At 59.6% G+C, this 15,977-nt stretch overlaps 1 protein-coding gene across 6 annotated transcripts in view; it reads left to right on the forward strand.

Moving 5' to 3' along the window:
• The window catches only part of SCUBE1 (signal peptide, CUB domain and EGF like domain containing 1), a 130,968-nt gene that overhangs the window by 56,930 nt on the left and 58,061 nt on the right, over positions 1-15,977 (forward strand). For 5 of the 6 annotated variants that reach the window (XM_003125983.7, XM_084955060.1, XM_084955061.1 and 2 more), the window contains 2 exons: positions 9,679-9,804; positions 14,626-14,742. In XM_003125983.7, coding sequence (XP_003126031.7) covers positions 9,679-9,804; positions 14,626-14,742 — 243 coding nt within the window. Of the gene's footprint in view, positions 1-9,678; positions 9,805-14,625; positions 14,743-15,977 lie in introns of those variants that run through there. The other variant, XM_084955064.1, reaches the window with a different exon arrangement.

A 15,977-nucleotide genomic window follows, 5' to 3' on the forward strand; every position in this document is an offset into this window, starting at 1 on the left:
TTGGATTTCACATAAACGGTGGATACTTTTTTGGTATAAATATGACCCAGCAACACGTGGGACATACTTATACTCAGGAAGCACTCGTTGTTTATCCAGAGTCCAGAATAACCAGCCTCCTGTGTTTTCATTTGCTGGGTCTGGCAGCACTGGGCAAGGAAGGGGGCATGTCCAGCCTCTGGAGCCTGAGGGAGTGCGAACTCGGGATGCAGGAAAGCCTCACAGGCCTGCGGTCCCAGGCAGCCGGGCCTCCGCAGGCTTGGACGTGCTTGGGGTGACGCCTAGTGACCGGCCGGGGAAGTTCAGGGCGCAGGAGCGGAAGGACCATTAGCCCTGAGAGGAGACAGCGGGGCCGGGGGTCCAGGGTGAGGAGCGGCTCCGAAGGGACAGTCACTGCAGAGCTGGCCAAAGCGGGGAGGGAGGGGGAAGGCCAGCCTTTGCTGACATTACCGCCTTCTCGAAGGGGGTGTCGGGGACCCTGAGCGGGAGCTGTCCCCTCTTCAGTGCCGTTCAGTCATCTTCCTCCTCCACCACACAGAGGAGGGCACGGAGCAAGCTCCAGGCCACGCATCTTAGAACCCGCAGGGGTAGGTGTGGGAAGTGGAGCTGGTAAAACCCGCCCCCGCCCCCACCCCGTGACCTTCCTGTGGCACCTGCAGCTCTGCAGGCGTCTGTCCACAGGTGTCACACGCATTGCCACGTGGTCCTCACTGCCAGGCACCCTCCCATCCCACAGGGGCAGCCTTCCGGGGGCTCCCAGTGCCAGGACTGGTCAGGGCACATGAGGCGAGGGGCTGAAGGGAGGCTGCTGCCCACTCCTGCTTTCCGAGAAGTCAGGCCAGCCCAGTTTGCACAGGGAACGGCCACAGCCGGCTCAGGTCCCTGCTCCACCACACAAACTGGGCGTCCTCTCTCCGAGCCTCAGCATCGTCACCTCTCAGGTAGGCCTGCTGATGGTACCTGGCACTCAGTGTCGTGGAGACGGTCAGTTAGAGACATTTGCAAAGAGCCCAGCATGGGGCCTGGCACTGAGTAAGCGGAAGCCCACCTTCTTAAGCCCATTTGCCGGGGGCGGGCTGGGCTCCTGGTCAACCGGGGGTGTGGTCTGGGGCGGATGGCGCCCCGGCCAGGCCTGGAGCTGCCTGGGAGGATGTGACTGGGGGGCCCAGGGTGGGAGACAGAGCCCTGCATGTCTGCTACGCCCAGGCCTCCTAATGAGAGGCTCGCGGATGCTGTTGGAGTGTAATTAGGGGATCGGAGTGGAGCCGGACCGGCAGGCAAGCTGGCACAGGCTCGGGGCCAGCTCTTTGCTACAGGCAGCAACCGGGCCTGGGCCTGCAAACAGATGCACCCTGTTGCCTGAGTGTTGGCCACTGTTCTGATACAGAGTCTGGAGCCCAGAGAGACCGAGCCAGGCCCCTTGCCAGGGCAGCTGAGTTCAGCAAATATTTCTCAGGCCTTCACAGGGGTGGGCACTGCACAGAGCCCAGGGGCGAAGAGGGGACTCGGGCTTGGGCCCTGCCTCCCTGAGGAGCCGCCAGTCTGGTGGGGGAGACCCAGCAGACCCAGAAGGTGCAATGAGTGTGGCTGGTGGGTGCTGTGAGGGAGGGGAGCCCAGGGGGCCACGAGGTCCCGGCTGGGCCCCAACCCAGCCTGGGGACCTGAGGGAGGGCAGAACTGGGGAAGATGTGACATCCAGGCAGAAGCTCAGATAAGTGTCGGGAGCTGCCATTCAAAGCAGGGAGAGAGTTTGTCCCAAGCAGAAGGAACTGCATCGCCAGAGGCGCCAGGCGGGCAGGAAGGCAGGCTGAGCAGGCGGCAGCAGAGGCTCCCAGTTCCCTGGGCCCGCGGCAGGCGGTGGGGGGTTAGGAGGACCTAGAGCGCCATGCTGAGAGCTCCGGCCTCAGCCCGGACGCTCTGGCCAGGGTGGAGGCACTGTAGGTTTGAGCAACGGGAAGACACAGTCAGGTCCGTTCTCCGGAACTCCTGGAAGTCCACCGGGAGCTCAGGTTCTAAAGTGAAACGCAGAAAGCCTGTCCCATCTGTGTCCCCTGGCACCATTCTGTCTTGCTTCAGGGCTGTGCCTAGACCCGGTCGCCTCACCTCAGTTATTAATCTCAGTGTTTTTGTCTGTTAAGTGGGTCCAGGACCGTGACAGAGCCGCCCTGCCGGGGTTGGCGGGTGAGTTCCAGAGGTAACGTACCGGGCAGCTGGGGTCGCCAGCAGCTCTCCCCAGCCCCGACCTGGCCGCTCCGGTGCCTTGGGCCCTTTCTCGCCGCCTTTCCTCCAGCGAGAGGGAGGTGGGGGCTGCACGTGGGAGCCCGTGTCTGGGCAGGGGAGGCAGCGCCTCTCCCTGCCACCCCCCAAGGCTGCGGCCTCTTTCTGGGCTCTGTAATTTCCTACTGATGAGATGGAAGGGGAGGAAAATCCTTCCTCCCAAGTCGGGGGAGGGTGGAGCGAGGTAATTGTTCTCTTCTCCCTGCTCTGCCGTTCCCAGCTCGCCTTCCCTTCAAGTCTGTTTAAGGGACAGGGATGCTGAAAATGATGTTATTGATGAAGTCGCCATAGCAACGACCCCTGGAGGCACACATTCCAGCTTTGTTATTCGGGCCGGGGGCTAGGAGAAAGGCGGCTCCTAAGTACAAACAGACTGGGCCCACCCCACCCACCCCTCCCCCGCGCCACTGCCTGCTTTAGATGCATCCGTGAACTTTGCTTTGGAGACATGCGAGGTACCCACTGGTTTGGGGCAGGCAGACTCTGCTGTCATTTCCCTCAGCGCATGCCTTTGTGGAGCATCCAAAAACGATAGACGGCTTTGGGAAAATAGGCCCTGGTGGGAAAGGGCCGCGAGGACTGTCACAGCGCCTAGAGAAGGCCAGGAGCTGGGGAGGGATCCATGAGATGGAAGCACGGGCCGCCGATCCATCCTCACGGGCTTGTGTGTAAAGCGGTCATGGCCATACCCACCTCGCAGGCGCGTAGTGAAGGTTAAATTCATGAAAAGTTTAGTCAGAGCCCGACTCCCTACATCTTGTCTTCTGGAGAACTCAGAGAAAGGGGCCCTGGAATGTGTCCCAAATCCAGCCTTCCTCCCTGTCCCCACAGCCACTGCCATCCCTCCAGGCCCCTTCGTCCCTGTCCCCTTCGGGACGACAGCAGTAGCCTCCCGCCTGCTTCTGGCCTGCACTCTTGCCCCAGCACGGTGCCCCCAGGCAGTGTCCAGAGGTCTTTCTTACACGGGGCCCACTGCTGCCCAGTTTACCACCTTCGTGTGTGAAGTCCTTGAGTCCTTCCCTGCTCCCCCAGCCAGCCTCACGGGCCCAGAGAAGGGGGCTGCACGTGGAGGCGGTGCCTGGGAGGCAGGGCCCATGACTGCCCACTTTTCACGGGTGCAGGCTAAGACCCAGGGAGCCGTAGTGATTTCCCAGGGTCATGCTGCAAGTAGTAGAGCCTGCAGATGGACCCGCCAAGGTGGCAGCAGAGGTTCTGTGTCCTCGTTGTTTCCCGCCCCAGCCTGGGCACCAAGGAGACACTCGGCCCGAGTTTGCAGAACGTAATTGGATTTGGATGAGTTGGATCGAATTAACTTCGACCTGGCGGGCAGCCTGGCCTGACTGGCACCAGGTCCCAGAAGACCAGGGTTTCTGGGAACGACTCTGAAATGATCTCTCACTTCCCCTCGAGGGGGGAGAGATAAACAGGGCTTCCTGCCGGACTCGGTACCGCGTGGTATCAATATGGGGCGCCAGGTGGAGGGAGTGGGCACGCCCAGCACAGGGGCAACTCTCTTGTTGCACAGTCCCCGGGCCAGACATGGTGCCAAGCAGGGGCCACAGGAGGGCCCCTCCGTTCTGCAGGCTCACAGAGGCTTGCTCCGGGCCCAGAGCTGGGCTCGGCCCTTGCTCTGGAGGAGCCTGCAGGCTGGCATCAGTGCAGACTGTGTGCCCCTGGAGCTGGTGGTACTGGGCATGGCTGCCTCAGAGGAGCTGGGGTGGGGCCGCAGCAGGATGGGGGACCTGATGTCCCTTCCGATGTGGAGCCCAGGACTCTTGGCCTGGAGCAGCAGTGCTTGGTACCACGCACCTGGCACGTTGCCCTAGGGTTCACCTTTCCCATTCAAACCTCCATACGACCACTCAGCCGCCAGCAGTCGTCCTCCCGCCAGTGCCACCTGTCAGCTCACGGCCCTCGGGATGGCTCTCTGGGAGGACAGGAAGGGGGCGCCCTCCGCTCTACACCTGAGGCTCAGGCACAGAGGAAGCCATGCCAGGCCCCAGGTGATGGAGCAGGTGCCTGTTCCCTGCCCGGACCTGTGCCTCCTCAGTCCCTTTGCCACTGTGATCTCATTTGTAAGGTGAGGAACTGGAATGGCCCATCCTGGGGTCTCCAAGCCTGTAACTCAGAGTGTCCCGGAGGGGCTGGGGCAGAGTCCCCAGGATACTGTGCTTAGTGAAGAGGCACGGGGCTACCCCACAAACGCCTGCAGGACTTCTCAGGGCCTTTGATGTGTGCCGTGAATTTCCTCCATCAGGCGTCCCGAGGTGCTGGTTTCACAGAACACATGGCAGGAAATGCCGCAATAATGCTTTCCATATTCTCTGTGCCTCCTGCCTGGGCCCCTAATTAATAGGCAGTGGGTTTAATCTACTCTGAGATAAGAACGCCTTCATCTCTCCTTCTCCTTCCTCCTTCCCTCTTCCTCTCCTCCTCCACCCTCTCCTTTTGCCCCCTTCTTCGTTGTTTTCTTTCCATTACTGTTTGCGGATCCTAACGCCGTGCCAGGCCCTGTGCCGGGGACTTGGGATACAGGAGAGAATAAAGCTCGTGTCTCCCCTGCAATGGCCCATGGCTGGCAGGAGAGAGCGACATTGCAACTGTCTGCCTTAAACACAAGGCAGAGTGAAGCAGAAGTGAGCGGAAAAGCTTGAGGACCAGCCTGCTTTCTTAGGACCCGCTCTGTGTCACACATGTTACGCAGTCACCTCACTTGAGCCTCATAGCAGTCCTCGGAGTAAAGGTTATGACAACCCATTTCCCAGGTAAGGACACGGAGGAAGGCATCTGATCAGAGGCTCAGGGTTGAGCTGGCAGGTTCTGGCCCCAGCCCTTCCGTGCGAGGCTCGGTCTTCCCCGGGGCGTCCTGATGGCCTGGGAGCTCGCCTCTCCCTCTGGTGCCTTCACGTTTGCTCCTCAGTAAGCGTTCCTGAGCATCTGCTGTGTGCAGCCAGGGCTCAGCCAGGGACACAGCAGGGACAAGACACTGTCTCATGGAGCTCCCTGGCTCGTGGAAGGGCCGGCCCTGCCACCCACCTCCAGGGTTGTGCCAGCTGGAAGAAGAGACGAGAGCCAGGAGGCACAGCCTGCGGGTCAGCTAGCGGGTGAGGAGAGCTGCTTCCAGGCCGATCCCCGAGAAAGCGGGTTTGCAGAGGCTCAGCTCAGAGCTGCCCCGAGGCATGGATCTCATGGCCCAGCCTTTAGAGGCAGCCAGAGTGACCCTGCCCAGCTGAGAGCCCGTGACCTTTCATGGAGCAGCTGCAGAAGGCGTGGGCCAGGCTTGCCCCAAGCTGCAAAGGGAGACTGGGTGCTCAGAGGACTAGCGGCCGAGGGGTCGGGGACCCCGGCTGTCGTAAAGCACAGCTCTCCAGGGACGTCGTGCCATTGGAAAAGCTAGAGAGGTGACACCTGCACAAGAGATGAGGCTTTGTGCAAACTCGATGGTTCCGCAGGTGAGCTGAGGCTCCGCTCTCACGCTCAGTGGCAGCTGGTGAAAGTCAAGGAGAGCAGAGGGTTAGGTGCTCGTCGGGAGGCTCCCCAGGGAGCTTCAGAGTCTGACTCGGACTTCAGTTTTCTTAGGCTCTGAATTCTCAGGCACTTACTAGCACCACTTACTAGATCAGCTCTGTGCCGGGTCCCTAGTGCTGTTCACCCCAGAAAACGTGTGCTGCCTGTCAGCCTTCTGGGTCCCACAGGTGAAGCGCAGTGACCCCCGGGACAGGAGAGCCACGGCTGGGAGACCAGCAGCCTGGGTCCTGGTCCTGCATGTGACCTGGGACAGTCACTCCCGGCTCAGGGTCTCTTTGCCCCCATTTGTAAGACGGATGGCAGGGATCCTCCAGCCCTGAACGTCTTTGGTCCCAGCCGGGCGGCTCATCTTCTCCTGGCTGCGGATGCCAGTGCTGCCCCAGAGTGGAGGGCAGGGGACGAGGTTCTCTGCCTGCCGCTGGGCCAGGAGCCGAATTGCCAGCACAGGGGAAGCCATACCCCGCCCCACAGCGAGGTGGTTGTGGGCTCCTTGGGAGTGGGTGCAAGGGTTATTTTCAGTGTGGCGGCGCCCCTCTCTGATGGCCACCGTCTCGGGAACAGGGTGCCTCCAGACGCACCCAGGCTGAGCAGATGCAGCCTCACGCGGGCCTGGCTGTGGGGCAGCTGTTCCCAGAGCTTGCCCTGCATCAGCCTGTTGTTCAGGGCGGTGGCCGCTCAGGTGTGAGACGCAGACCACTGTCCCAGACCCCCGTGGCGGAGGGGCAAGGCTATTCCAATTCCAGTCCCCGCACTGTGGGGACTCAGAGTGTCTCCTCCTGGGCTCGGCAGGCCCTGGACAGTGAGGTCACCGAGAAGGCTCAGAGCTCAGCCAGAGTCATGGGGAGAGCAGAGATGAGCAACCACACCACATCCGTGCTGTGCGTGAGGGGAGGCTGTGCCTCCTCCGGGAGGACGGCTTCCTGGAGGAGGCACATAGAAGCATTGGGCCCTGCAGAGCCAGCGCCTCCTGGGCGGTCACCAGCAGCTGACCGGCCACTGTAGCATCCAGTCTGTGCCAAGCCCAGCCAACAGTGACATCCTCACACCTAGCGGAAGCAAGAGTGACAAGTGCCAGGGGCTGTGGTTCTGGGCCCAGCTGCAGGGGTTCAGACAGTGTGGCCAAGATGCGGTACCCACCGCCCGTGCCCCTCAGTGAGGACTCCTCTTGGCCGCCTCTCCCCTTGTTTGGGAAGATAGAGTCTTTGCCAAAAAATGTATTAATGTTAACATGTAAAAATTTGAAATTTCTATTTTTAAGTAAATTAATAAATATGAACTTCCCCATTTAATTTCTAGTATGAATAAATGTTAATAGCCATAATACGTAAATACATAAACACAAGCTCTTGGAGCTCCAATTCAGTGGTTTGCTTTGCAAAAGCGAGAAAATCCAAATGAAGGAATAAGAGGAATAAAATCAGGAGAAGCCAGGAGTTCCCGTCATGGTGCAGCAGAAACAAATCCGACTAGGCATCATGAGGTTGTAGGTTCGATCCCTGGCCTTGCTCAGTGGGTTAAGGATCTGGCCTTGCCATGAGCCGTGGTGTAGGTCACAGACACACCTCGGATCTGGCGTTGCTGTGGCTGTGGCGTGGGCTGGCGGCTACAGCTCTGATTAGAACCTCCATATGCTGCCGGTGCGGCCCTAAAAAGACAGAAGACGACCAAAAAAAAAAAAAAAAAAAAAATCAGGTGAAGCCAGAGGTCAGCGCGCTGAGCAAAACACAGGCTTCAATCATTTTGATTTTTTTGTTTTGTTCAGCTTCAAAATTGTTTTTATTTTTTTGCTTTTTAGGGCCACACCCACAGCATATGGAGGTTCCCAGGTTAGGGGTCCAATCAGCTGTAACTGCCGGCCCACGCCAGAGCCACAGCAACGCCAGATCCAAGCCGCATCTGCGACCTACACCACGGCTCACGGCAACACCGGATCCTTAACCCACTGAGCAAGGCCAGGGATCGAACCTGCGTCCTCATGGATGCTCATCAGATTCAGTCGTCTCCGAGCCTCGATAAATGTTTTCATCTTTCTTGTGGCTGACAGGGTGCTTGTGCTGATAAATATCTGTTCCTTCTCAGCTGCCCTGTGCCCCGTGCCCGGGCTTAAAGGGGACAAGGTCGGGGTGGAGCGAGTGCTCACGTGGAGCAGGAGGCCAGAGAGTCACCTGGGGAAGGAGGTCTCTGGGCCGTGTGGGCAGACAGCAGCTCTTCCTTTCATCTGCCTTTAGCCTCCTGATGGACTTGTGACCGCCGACCTCTCACTTGACCCCTGACCTCATAAATTCTGGAAACACCTCACAAATCACCAGGAAGATAAACATCAACTGGGGTCAACTAAAGGGGTTCCCAGCGGCCCCAGGCAGACAGGAAGGGGAGAGCAGGTCTCCTGGGGTGGAAGGGATGTCCCAGGAACCCGGGGCCAGGCAAAGAGGGGCCACCCGGCCCTCCTGGGACCCTGCTTCATCCTGATCACATCTGTGCCCCGAGGGGGTTTTGGTGAAATTCTTGGCACGCGCTGCTGGGCAGGGTGTGGAGGCCAGGCCCCAGGAAGCCGACTGTCCACAGATGCCCTCAAGGCCCGTGGCAGCTCAGCTTTGCACTCAGCGAGGCCACTGGGAGGGGAGGGGACAGGGGCCCGGTTCGGGTCCTTGTGGCGCCTCTCAGTGAAGACCCTGGGAGCCCAGGAAGGGAGGAGGCAGGGAAGCCGGCTGGCCTTGTGAGGGACAGGGCTTCCCCATCGGCAGGGAGGACACACGTGGACAATGAAAAAGCCCACTGCTCCAAAAAAAAAAAATAGTCTGCTGCAACTAGAGGGTGGGGGCGCTGAAGCGGGCAGTGGGGTGGCCAGCCGTGGCCCCAGGGGGCAGTATCCCATTTCCCAAGTTTCCCAGACAGAGGGAAGTCGGTCACTGACGTCCCCTTTAAGTTGAGGCCTCCCGAGAGAAAGGTGCCCGAAGTTTGCACACATGTTTGCTTTAAAACCTAGCATCAGAGAGTTCCCTGGGGGCTCATTGGATTAAGGATCTGGCCTCACCACTGTGGTGTAGGTTCAGTCCCTAATTCAGGAACTTCCACATGCCGTGGGTATGGCCAAAAAAAAAAAAAAAAAGTAGCATCTGCCAACCAGCAGGACTCTGGGGTTGCGATTAGGAATGCAGCAGTGTGTGTGGTCTGGACCCGGCATAACCTCGGAGGGCAGAGGGGCCCCTGCTCAGGACACCCAGGCGTGCAGGGCTCTGCCCTGAGGCTGGGGCTTCATGGGCCCTGGGGAGCCCTGCAGTGGCCAGGTATACAGAGAGACCCATCTGGCAGCTGGGGGTGGCATGGGGGTATTCGCTCAGGGCTAAGCTGTGCCCCCGTGGCAGCGTCTGACGTTGCAGGAGCTCAGTGAGAGGGGGCTGGCGTCTCTGGGTGCAACCCTCGGAGGCCAGCCAGGGCGTGTCGTCGCCCCACCAGCACTCCTCTCTGGACTCTGCCTGAAGCGAAGGTCTCCACCTGCCTCACGGGGGCCTGTGGCTTCCCCGTACAGACTGAAAAGTGCTGGGCACCGCCGTCACTTTAAAGGCCACCGATGCTGGCTTTAGCAGGGACACTATCCACAGCCCTGACCTGAAGGGCCGTTCTGGCCCGCCCTGTAATCTAAGGCGGGTGGGGAGCGTTGCCTCCAGGAGTCCCTCCAGTCCATCTACAGCTCGTAGAGCAAGGCTGGCTTGAGACCGGGCACCCCGTCCTTTCTCCCCAGCGGGTCTCCCTCCGGACGGCCGGGTGCCTGAGGACACGGTGGGATGGGGACGTTTCCCTCGCCACCTCTTTTAAGCCTGACCTTTTCTCTCTCCCCGGCCCCCACCCCCTGTCTTATCTCTCTTTTCCCAGAGGGTATGAACTGCATGAACAAAGACCATGGCTGTGCCCACATCTGCCGGGAGACGCCCAAAGGTGGGGTAGCCTGCGACTGCAGGCCCGGCTTTGACCTTGCCCAAAACCAGAAGGACTGCACACGTAGGTAGATGGAGGCAAAGGGGCCAGACATCCCCACGCGTCTCCTGCTGTTGCTGTGGGGTGTGGGCTGGGAGTGTGTGCGGTCTGTCCAGTCTGCTGGACGTTGCTCAAGGAGGCCTCTCGGGCCCTTGGGGTGGAGAGAAGGGCAGGGCCCCTGAAGGGCCGGGGGAACCATGAGGGACCAGGGCTGTAAACCCCAGGCTTGGGGTGTCCCCACCTGGCTTAATACCACTGACCCAGCCCCAGAGCTGGGCTGGATCTCATGCAGTGTGATAACCCCGCCAGTGTCCGCTGTGACCCCTTCCCCCCCCAGCCCCAGAGACCACCCTAACCCTAACCCTAACCCTAACCCTAACCCTTTCTAGCAGGAGTCGGGGACCAAGGGTTCTCAGTGGGCCAGGGCAGCTCTGCGTAGCAGGATGGTATAGGGAAGCAAGGAGCTTGGCTCCAGGGCAGGGGGGCAGGGAGCACGGGCTGTGCTGAGCTTGTTTCCAGGATCAGAGACCAGAACTCATAGCCTCCGCCTGCAGGGCCCACTGGAAACGGTGGCAGCCTGGGAAATCTGGATCGAATGAGGCCTCTGGTCAGGGTGCCATTTCAGGACCGGCTTGGAGGTCAGCCCGCAGGACTCAAGTTTAATCCAGTCACTTCATGTGGTCACCCAGCTCCCCAGGAGGAAGGGGAGCCGGCAGACCAAGTGGGGCAGTGGCCGGACACCCTCAGCTAGTCCTCAGACGCTTCCCACGAAATGCAGCCCCCAGCGCTGCGTGGGGCCTGGGATGTGGCCTCTGCTCGCCAGGCAGCCAGGGTGCCCAGGCAGATGTGACGCTTGCCCTGGGTCTGGAAAGAGCTGCAGGCGGCTGGTGTGGGCACTGCCCATCTCTGGCCAGAGTCAAGCACTTCACACCAGGACCACTTTCTCTTGAAGAAAGATGGTTTCGAGGAGTCTGAGTCCAACTCCCAGGAGAGGGAGTGGTCCCATCCTGCCTCTGAACCAGGAGACGGAGGTGACTGGCTCTCCTAAAGCCGGCTTCTTGGGAGTTCCCGTCATGGCTCAGTGGTTAATGAACCCAACTAGTACCCATGAGCACAAGGGTTCGGTCCTTGGCCCTGCACAGTGGGTTAAGGATCTGGTGTTGCTATTAGCTGTGGTGTAGGTCGCAGACGTGGCTTGGAGCTGGCATTGCTGTGGCTGTGGTGTAAGCGGATGGCTATAGCTTGGATTGGACCCCTAGCCTGGGAACTTCCATATGCCACTGGTGCAGCCCTAAAAAGCCAAAAAAAAAACAAGAAAAAAGAAACGGCTTCTTGGAGTTCTTTAGTGATGCAGCAGGTTAGGGATACTGCATTGTCACTGCAGCAGCTTAGATCACTGCTGTCATGAGGGTTCAATCCCTGTCCCGGAAACTTCCACATGTAGCAGGTGCAGCCAAAAAAAAAGAAAGAAAATGGCCTCTTTCCATCTTCTTTCCATGGAGAAGACCGCTGGCCCTTGCGGGCCCATCATCCTTGGTCACTGTGATGCTCTAAGTTGTCCTCAGGTCTCCTTTGGGTGCCTGTCCCACCTTTCCCAACTCATGCTCTCCTCAGACGGTCCCCAAGATCTTGGGGGCACAATCCCCGTCTCATGCTCCCTCTCCCTGGCGATTCATCAGTTCCGCACAGTGAAGCCCCTTCCCTCTGCCCAGGTTTGGTCCCAGGTGTGGACCAGCCTTCCTGTTCTCCCGGTCACTCCTGTGGGGTGGCAATGATAGACACACATGCTGTCACCAAGGGCGGGACCAATCAGGGACACTGTGGACAGGGAAAGGCCCGGCTCCAGCCCTGGGACCCCAGCCAGGCCCTCCTGTCCTCGACACCAGATGGATTCCTTTAGCTGCAGAAAACCCCCGCCACCTGGCAGCCCTCAGAACAGAGGATGAATAAGCCCGGCTTTCCCAGGCCTCCCCGCTGGGTCAAGCGAGCTTCCTCAGGACACAGGCCAAGGACCAGTGTGTGTGGAGAGGACAGGCCTGTTGACAGGCTCAGCCAGGAGGAAAGCGCCCGCCCTGGCCCAGCCCCAAGCTGGGTGCTGGGGAGCGAGCTACAGGCCACGGGAAGCAGCTGGACTGGCCGACTGGCTACGGAATTCTGGGATTCCACGTGGGATGCGTTTGCTCAGAGAGCATCTCCTGAGGGACGAGGAGGGCTGAGACACCCCTACCCGACCCGGACAGAGAGGAGCTGAGGCCCTTGCTCCAGACTTTAGCTGGTGAAAGAAATGGCAGCTCCCCCACTGCTGCCCCACTCTGTGGCTGGGTTTGCAAGGGGTACGGAGAGTCTGGACCCACCCGGAGCCAAGCGTGGGAGCTGACCCACAGCCCTTCTGCAGTGGGACGTACCCCTGGCCTGCACCCCGTCAGCTTGAGTCTCTTCTGTGTAAAGTTAGCCTGAGATGTTCCCTCTAGCCCTTGAGGTCACTTGAGGCCCAGGACATTCTAGATCTGGAATTGGACTGGGGGCCGAGGCCTGGCCTAGCCAGCCTCTATGACGGAGCAGGACCACAAGGGCTCTGCCCAAATTTTCATCCCTCCAGAGCCCAGGACTCACTCAAGGGCCAGAAGTTTTCTCCATCCTTCTCTTGGTCTCCTAGAGCTGGGGGGCTCCGGTATTTGTTTCCGTGTACAAGCTAGAGGCTCTCCTGGTGCTGACAGCACCGTCCACGTGGGCTGTGAGATGCGTGCGGGCTCATGTAGAGGGAGCAAGAGGAAGTGGCGGGCCGTCTCAGGAGCGCTCAGCTGGGGGAGATCTGTCTCCCCAGTGACCCGGCCCTGCCCACCCCCCTCCCCCGAGGCGGGGCTTCCTCCCTCTGGAAGGCACTTGACCTCCAGTCCACAGTGGGACTCCGCCTGGGCGCCCCCTCACCTGAGATCCATGCCAGGCGACAGCCCCTGGCACCTTGGCTTCCCCAAGGCTCTTCCTGGGCAGAGACGTGAGAGCATCAGACTCCATGCCACCAGGCACCTGGGAGTGCTGAGCAATGCCCCCGTGGAGAAGCGGCCGGAAAGCTTGGTGTCAGAGCCCCAGTTCTGCTTCCTGAAGCAGTTCTGTGGGCCTTGAAGTGACACCCTCCAAGTTGGGGGGCCTCCTGCAGATGGTCCAAGCTCCCTGTGGGAGAAGCAGCCCACCAGAGCCTCTGGTCACTGAGGACAGTGTCTGGGACACTGAGCAGCAGCCTGCTCCTTACGTCATCCTCACCTGGCCGGGAGACCCCACGCGTCACGTTGACAAGGCCAGTGTCGCTCAGGATGGAAGCGCCAGAGCCCCCGCGCTGTCCTCTTGGTGAAAGGCGTACCTGGGAGAGGCAGTTGCACGTCTCAGTCCTGACGTGCTCAGAACCCTTCGCTGGGCAGTTGCCACCAAATGCCACACACACGCCCCTGCCGCCCTGCTCGTGGGTCAACCTGATGGCCGTTCAGACTCTGCCGATCTGGAGTTTTCCACCCTCTGATCACAGCTGGTCTGAGGGTTGTGTTTGCATACCTGATCATCACTAGGGTTTTGTCACATAAATTCAGAGTGCGCATAGAACTGGGGACAGGTGGTTAAAGTCTCCGAGAAGACACCCGGTCCTCGGCGCCCCCGGTGCACTGACTGTGTACAGAGGACAGGCACTCGGTCATCATACAGCCAGGAAAGCAGGGACAAGAAGCCTGCCGTGGAAATCTCGGCCCCCCTGTAGCAACAGTCCTCGCCCTGGAAAGAGAACGTGCTTTCTTTTCAATAAACTGGAAGCTGTCACTTTCCCTCCCCTGGGCTGGCTCCTGTTGGTTCAGCCCCCTGTACTGACCCGGGTTGCTGATGCTGTGAAACGTTTTAAGGTTCTGGGCTGAGGGCCCCCAGCTGCTCCAGGCCCCAGCTCTGCACACCACATAACAGGTTCAGATAGAAGGTTATTTGCAGAACTGTGTCGGAGGTGGCACGAATTTGCCTGTGTTGCCTGTTGGACGTGTCTTTGGTGGATGAGGGCTTCGAGTGGAAAGAGACTGAGGTGACTGCTGCACTTGGAGAGAACAGGCATCCGTGGGGACCTCCTGCCCCATGGCCCGAGTCACAGGCAAAGGGAGGAAAAGTCTGCACACACTGAGGAAACGACCGCCCCTCGGGGCAGCTGCCACCTCCCCACCACCTCGAAGAGTGTGCCTGCTGTCAAAAGGCATTGCCCCACCAAGAGAGGCACTTTAAAGTGTCTTTTGGGAGTTCTCCTCGTGGCTCAGTGGTTAATGAATCCAACTAGGAGCCATGAGGTTGCAGGTTTGATCCCTGGCCTTGCTCAGTGGGTTAAGGATCCGGCATTGCTGTGAGCTGTGGCATAGGTTGCAGATGCAGCTTGGTTCTGGCATTGCTGTGGCTCTGGCGCAGGCCAGCGGCTCCAGCTCCATTTAGACCCCTAGCCTGGGAACCTCCATATGCCGCGGGAGCAGCCCTAGAAAAGGCAAAAAGACAAAAACAGTAAAAATAAAAATAAATAAAGTGTATTTTGCAAGCTAGGAAAGACAATTGTCTAATGCACCCTTTTCTTCGACGGACGCCATCTGAATACATCGGCCTGTGCCAGCCCTGTTCAAAGCCCAGACGGCCCAGAGTCCTTTCTCTGTCCCATGCCAGTTAGCCTCTAGGGAGTGAGCAGTTCCATGGAGACCCTGGGGGGCTGACCTCAGGGACGCGTGTGCTACACACTCATTGTTTCACGCCGTCCCTCTCCTCCCCCAGTCCTGAAAACTAATGTTTTTTGTTGTCATTCTGTTTATACACACGTGTGTACCCTTTGGGCCTACCTAGTAACCTGTAACTATGGAAACGGAGGCTGCCAGCACAGCTGTGAGGACACGGACACAGGCCCTACGTGTGGCTGCCACCAGAAGTATGCCCTCCACTCAGACGGTCGGACGTGCATCGGTGAGTAGGCGCCTTTGCCCAGCACTCGCACCCTGTGCCACCCTGCCTCGCAGGGCGCGCGGGGCCTGGAGGCGGCTGCACCCCACCACGTCCTGGCTTCCAGGAAGGAAGCTCAGGAGAAGCAGGAACAGGAGCACCCCACGGTACTGAGGGGCGGGCGGGCGGGAGTCCCTGAGGGACACTTACCCAGGGCCATTCAGCCACCCAGGACCAAGCGCCTCTGCTCTGTGTCCCTGCGGGCTTTCCGAGGGTCCTCGTCCTGGGTGTGGGCCGCGGTCCCAGGTGGGCGGCGGTCCCGAGTGGGTGGCCTGCGGGGAGCGGGGGCGCACCTTTGGAGGGCAGCTCCTGCTCCTCAGCTCGGGGGTCCCTCCCCTAACGCAGAAACACAGCGGAGCCTCACCTAACCTGCCTAACAGCCCCTTCGTGGTGGTGCGAGCTGCCCACAGCGGTCTGGAAAACCAAGAGTTTTCTCAGACACCTGCTTTGAGTCTCTGTGGTCTGGGAGCCCAGGGCTGATGGCTGGGCTGAATCCTGGTGGGTCTGGGTGAATTAACTGCTTTCCACTCCCGAGCTAACGGGGCCTCCTGCCGGACCTCCTCCCGCCTCGGGTCCTCGCCCCTCGGGTCCCCCCATCCCCTCCCCTGTCCAGGCCATCTCCACGGTCCCTCCTCCTCCGGGTCCTTGTTTCCAAGGGGAAGCTCGAGTACGTGTGAGTCTCTCAAGTCCTAATCGCTAGTGCGTTCACTCCCTGCTCTAAAATACAGCACATCCTTTAACTGAGAAAAAGAGGAATTTCCAAGCCAATGGCCAGAGGTCACCCTCTTCCCCGCTCAACGTCGGCAACCTTCAGAAACCCCCACCTCAGTTACCACATCCCTTTTTTAAGCCCCACTTCTTATGGACTCAGAAGATACTTCTTGAGGGATCTTCAAGGAATAGAAGAGGGGTTGTTGGCAAGCAAGCAAGGCCGAGAAGCCCAGAGTTTGCTGTCGCATTCTGTCCCCTGTGACTCTGCTGGGGCCAGTGGGGGCGGGGCACAGCGGTCCGTCCTCGTCCTGGTCCCCGTCCCGCCGGCGTCCTGGGGCTGCTGCCTGCGTGGTTCTCCCTTCCTCTGTGTGGTCTCTCCTCTCAGACAGCCGTTTTTGGTTTCATTTTATCTCATTCCTCCTGCTTCTCTGGTGATGGTCCCTGATTGCCTGTCTTGTCTGATAACTGACGTTCCTGAATTATTTCCA

This window comes from Sus scrofa, chromosome 5 (genome assembly GCF_054392235.1).
Source record: "Sus scrofa isolate SSC_HxYL_T2T_F1_AM1 chromosome 5, Sscrofa_HxYL_maternal_Yorkshire_Landrace_v2.0, whole genome shotgun sequence".
In the NCBI taxonomy this organism is placed as follows: domain Eukaryota; kingdom Metazoa; phylum Chordata; class Mammalia; order Artiodactyla; family Suidae; genus Sus; species Sus scrofa.